The sequence below is a fragment of the Lethenteron reissneri genome, unplaced genomic scaffold (assembly GCF_015708825.2).
Source record: "Lethenteron reissneri isolate LAM-NWPU_2019-01 unplaced genomic scaffold, ASM1570882v1 scaffold_1504, whole genome shotgun sequence".
NCBI lineage: Eukaryota > Metazoa > Chordata > Hyperoartia > Petromyzontiformes > Petromyzontidae > Lethenteron > Lethenteron reissneri.
The window spans coordinates 25,876-31,661 of NW_026891228.1; the positions used below are offsets into that span (position 1 = coordinate 25,876).

A 5,786-nucleotide genomic window follows, 5' to 3' on the forward strand; every position below is an offset into this window, starting at 1 on the left:
GGCTCTCCCAGTCAAAAAGGTTCCCGACCCCTGGTGTAGAGGGTGAACGCCACAAGTAGCCAGGGCTCACCTTGTTCAAACCCCTTTTAGTCTGTCCCCAACTCTCACGTGAAGAGAATCTGTGTTAGAAACCATGACATTGTTACGTGTGATGCGGCATTTCTTCCTAAATTGCAAGCCGCGTTAATTACACTGGTCAACAACAACAAAAACATGTTTTTCTGGCCTGGACTTTTGCAGCTGCTCTAGACTAATTTCAGGGTGCCGATTCCAAATCTGATCTCAGATTTGCTGTATCACGTCTATTTTTTATGCTATCGGCATACCCCATTTTCATTGATTTTACCCGAAATTAACTCTGTCACTTATGATTGCAAGTTGTTGCGAGGTAGTGACTGCTTTAGTGTTAAAATACGGTGCTGTATTTTTAGGATAGTGTGTTTATAATATAATTTTATGTAGATATCCACATTTATTTAATATTTTTCTTCTGCAGTTTTTATTGAAAATGCAATATTTGATATGTCAAAAACCTGATGTGATAGACAAAAAATGAAGCCAGATTTGGAATCAGCACCCCAAAATTACCTTAAACCCGTTGGAATACCTTATGCCACAAAAAGTGTGTTGACCAGTGTTATGTATGCAATGTAAGTGTGCTGATGTCAACGTAGTCTTTGACCAGATCACTCACAAAGCACGCAGCATTTCCGATTTTGTAAGCTAAGCAGGGTGCTTTGGATGTGTTGACCACCACCACCACCACGTGCAGTAGAAAGGTGCTGTGGGCGTTGTAGACAGCAGTTGGCAGTGCAGAAACCCCCATTGGTGTACTGCACTCCCCACCACCACCTCCACCACAAACCCCACTGACCAGCGTGGTGAAGTATAGTCAAATATCGCTCTCGACCCGACCCACAAGACGTGTGCGGAGGTCATCATCCAGCAGTGGAATTATTAAAGCGGACTGTACATGTATGATGCGAGAGTTCCTATACATGTACATGCGTGTGTGTACACATGTATAGGCAGTGTGACAAGATGCGATCACCTCTTTTCGCATCCCTGAGTCACATTCCCCTGGGGGTCATTAAATAGCGCAATCAGTCACGGACGCCAGTGCAGATAATAAGATGGTGCCATTGTCTATGATCATGACGCTCAGAGGAGGAACGCTATCGAGATGTAATTGTATAACAACATCTCTTTAGTAGTAGGTTTTTACCCTTTCAACTGGTACAAAAACTGACACCTTTATACAAGGCATCATGTTTGCAATAACTACAACACAAGCAGTCAAAATGCAAACAAAAAGAAACAACTCTGATGATGATAATGATATGCACCGTCCTTGATGTTGATTGGTCCACACCCCAGACAGCTTTTCTTAGAGCCTAGTCTCCATTGGTGTTGGTTTCCTTTAAATAATCTTTGCTTTGCAGGTGTGCGTGGACGTGTGAAACACAACGCGAGAACGAGATGGACGTCAGCTGCCACCACAACGAGAAGATCACCTTCTTCTACCACAACAGCAACAAGCCACTCTACGACAAGTGGTCCTTCACCAGCACGCTGGTCATGGTGCTCGGCCTGACCTTGTGCCTCGGCATCATTCTGGCCAACGCCCTCGTCATGTTCGCCGTGTACATCAACAAGAAACTCCACCACCCCGTCTACTTCCTCATGGCCAACCTGGCCGCGGCGGATTTCTTTGCGGGAGCGGCGTACATCTACCTGGTTGTCAACACGGGGCCCAACACTCGCAAGCTGTCGCTGCAGACCTGGATGCTGCGCCAGGGGCTGATCAACACGAGCCTCACCGCCTCCGTCGCCAGCCTCCTGGCCATCGCCATCGAGCGCCACGTCACGCTGTTCCGGATGCAGCGGATGAGCGAGCGGCGCGTCGTCACGGCCGTCGCGATCATCTGGCTCGTGGCCATCATCGCCGGCGCCATGCCCAGCATGGGCTGGAACTGCATCTGCGACATCGCCACGTGCTCCACAATGGCGCCGCTGTACAGCGCCAGCTACGTCACCTTCTGGGCCGGCTACAACCTCTCCATGTTCCTCATCATGGCGGGGCTCTACAGCCACATCTTCGTGAACGTGTGGAGGGACAGGATACCCGTGCTGCAGAATAGCTCCAGGTGCTCCCGGAGGCAAGACGCCCCCGTGAGCTTGCTCGTAACGGTCACCATCATGTTGGGTAAGTGATGTGATTAACCATGCAAAAAAGATTTAACTACACTTATTTGGACCATCTTATTTGACAGACAACTATTACAGGTTATTGATAGACAGCCAGTTTTGTTTTACCAGGTTTAGTTATTTATTTTTTCACACTTTTGTTATGTAGGCCAGGCTTAGTCACAAACCGTACCTCTCCATAACAAAGGCTCAGTCTTTTGTTATGCAGTCTATTCTTAGTCTCAAGCCTCACCTTACCATATTAATAAAAAGTGTGCCGTACTTGGCCCTTCCCCTCTCCAACCATTATATATATACGGAGTGGTAGCTCTTGTAATCTCTCATTTACTTGATACAGCTGTCGTGGCTGTGACGGTTCCACCTGAAGACAGAAGCTTGTGTTGCCTCCGAAACGTCGTGATTTTTTATTTTATTTTACTTTTATTAATTAATTTTTTTTTACCTACGCGACTTTACCGAAAAAAACCTAAGAATATGAATCCTTGCAGTCACGAAAGCTTCAAATCTAGAATTAAGCGTTGTGGGTCTGTCTGGGCAGAACATTCGACAACACTATTCACGATAATAGTTTTTTTACCCTTCTATCTGGCAACAAAACTGACACCTTTTTTACAAGGAGTCATGTTTGCATAGACCACAATACCTGCAGCCTTAATGCAAACAAAAAACACAACTCTGATAATGTGCGCACTGTCCTTGAAGTTGATTGGTCCACACCCGAGACAGCTTTCCTTAGAGCCTAGTCTCACATGGTGTTGGACCAGATGACGCCAAAAGGCGCACAACTGTTTTTTTGTTTGCATTATGACTGCAGGTATTGTGGTCTATGCAAACATGACTCCTCGTAAAAAAGGTGTCAGTTTTGTTGCCAGATAGAAGGGTAAAAAACCAATTATATTTTTTACTGGCAAATGAGGTTCCAATGGTGTAAATGCTTACTCCGAGTTCTCATACTCTGATGGTGCATTGTCTTTGAGTTGTGCGCCTTTTGGCATCGTCTGGTCCAACACCAGGGTGAGACTAGGCTCTAAGGAAAGCTGTCTCGGGTGTGGACCAGTAAACTTCAAGGACAGTGCGTACATTATCAGAGTTATGTTTTTTTTTGCATTATGACTGCAGGTATTGTGGTATATGCAAACATGACTCCTCGTAAAAAAAGGTGTCAGTTTTGTTGCCAGATAAAAGGGTAAAAAAGAACAATGATCAATCTTCTTGGTTCTTTCGGTAAAGTCACGTAGAAGGGAAGTGATAAAATAATAAAAATAGAACATAATAAAATAAATTATTTTATTACTTCCCTTCTACGTGACTTTACCGAAAGAACCAAGAAGATGAATCCCTGCAGTCACGAAAGCTTTAAATCGAAACAATGATCAAGACTGGTCTTGTTCCACGCGTCGCTGCCAAAATGCCTCGTGCCGTCTCTCCCAGGAGCCTTTATCGTGTGCTGGACGCCGGGCCTGGTGATTCTGCTGCTGGATTCCTTCTGCTCAGACTGCAACGTCCTGGCCTTCGAGAAGTACTTCTTGCTCATAGCGGAGCTCAACTCCGCCATGAACCCCATCATCTACTCGTTTCGGGACACGGAGATGATCGCCACTTTCAAGCGCATCCTGAGCAGCCGAAAGGCGGGAGGCGTCGCAGTGAGCGGCTCCGAAAAATCAATTTCCACGTCGAATCCCAACCTGGTCACGGAGATCGGTCACGTGACCACCGCGAGTGCGATGAAGATTAATCAGATTGTCATCTAATATCTAATTGGGCTAACGATGCATGTTTTGATAATTGTTTTTTTACCCTTCTATCTGGCAACAAAACTGACACCTTTTTTACAAGGAGTCATGTTTGCATAGACCACAATACCTGCAGTCATAATACAAACAAAAGAGCACACGAGCTTGGAGCATGTATATAAGCTGGGTGCCTTGACAAAGGAATTTGCATATCAAGAGGAATTCAGAATATTTATGGGAAATGCAGGAATGTGATTAGTACTACTTATGCCTGTGCATTATGCAGGATTAGCAGCATCAAAGGGAGAGGATATGGGAAATGCAGGTATGTGAATAGTACTAATTCAGCATCAAAGGGACAGACCTGGTTTTCACCTGAGGACGGCTGCTTGCGTTGTGGCTGAAACGTCGTGAGAATTATTTTATGTTTTATTTTTATTATTTTATTACTTCCCTTCTACGTGACTTTACCGAAAGAACCAAGAAGATGAATCCCTGCAGTCACGAAAGCTTTAAGTCGAAAAATAAAACAAACAAAAACATAACTCTGATAATGTATGCACTGTCCTTGAAGTTGATTGGTCCACATCCGAGACAGCTTTCCTTAGAGCCTAGCCTCACATGGGTGTGGACCAATCAACTTCAAGGACAGTGCATATATTATCAGAGTTATGTTTTTTGTTTGCATTATGGCTGCAGGTATTGTGGTCTATGCAAACATGACTCCTTGTAAAAAGGTGTCAGTTTTGTTGCCAGATAGAAGGGTAAAAAAACAATTATATTTTTTACTGGTAAATGAGGTTCCAATGGTGATGCATGTTTTACTTGGAAGCCTGTTGTTTCAAAGATATTTTTTTACACAAGTCACGTTTAACTTGGTGTTTCTTGAATAGGGCTTTAGTGGAGGATGCGTTGTTTTATGTTGGTTCTCTTCCTGTTCAAATGACGGCTGCCCCCCAGCACACACAAACTCGTGTTCACGTGGCCCCCCTTGCGAGCGTCCGTGTTAACGTGGCTGTGTGTGTGTGTGTCCTTCAGGGACATTGTAAACAAAAATCTCGTATTTTGAAAAGCGTCGCTCAATATTTCTGTATTTATTTTTCTTCCATTTATTTTGGGGGCCTTTAACGCTTGTTCAGAATTTAGTTCCGAGCCCATTTTGCATTTCGTTTTCTTTTGAGCAAGGCGATCGTCTTGTGTGAGAATACTGCCTCCGTTGTGAGAGAAGTCGGTTGATTTGTGGTGATTATTGTGTAATTATTGCCGCAGTTGCTTTTAGAAAGCCGGTGGTTTATTTTTGTTTACTAACAAGATGCTGGACCAGCAGGCAGGGTTGATTGGAAATGACCGCTCGTTTTTCCATCTTTGTTTTCACTTCACATTGGCAGCAATCACAAAGGCTCCGTGAACGTTGTTAAGCTACGAGCATTGTGTAACCTTCACGTGGTTCTCGTGGCGAAATGGCAAAATGTAACTTTCTCGCACTGTACAAATGTTGGAGACGTGGGTTTCGTCGTAAAGAGAGTTACAGCACCGTTATTTTCCCGTTCACATTCACTTTTAATCTTGAATGACGGCCACATTTCCACAGTGCAGTGATTGTACTGAGATGTGGGCGCGGTCCCGCCAGTCATCGATGTATCCAAACAGCGCAGATTCTACTGGCTGCCAGGAAGGCCACAATACCATTACAATGTGATACTGGTAGGAACCACCTGGTTCCACCAGCCCACAGGGGATTATTGTGTCTGTCCGTCCGTCGTGCATCCAAAAATGGGAGGGGTGGGGCTGGGTGGAGAGGGGAGGGTGGGGAGGGGCTGGATGGGGGGGGGAGGGTGGGGAGTG

The 5,786-nt window shown here is 45.1% G+C and overlaps 1 protein-coding gene across 1 annotated transcript; it reads left to right on the forward strand.

The window, feature by feature from the left end:
- Nucleotides 1-1,464: 1,464 nt before the first annotated feature.
- Nucleotides 1,465-3,959, forward strand: LOC133362503 (lysophosphatidic acid receptor 1-A-like). The gene is made up of 2 exons (XM_061581454.1): nucleotides 1,465-2,206; nucleotides 3,640-3,959. The coding sequence occupies exons 1-2, from the start codon at nucleotides 1,480-1,482 to the stop codon at nucleotides 3,957-3,959; spliced, it is 1,047 nt and encodes a 348-aa protein (XP_061437438.1). The 5' UTR covers nucleotides 1,465-1,479.
- The last annotated feature ends 1,827 nt before the right edge of the window (nucleotides 3,960-5,786 follow it).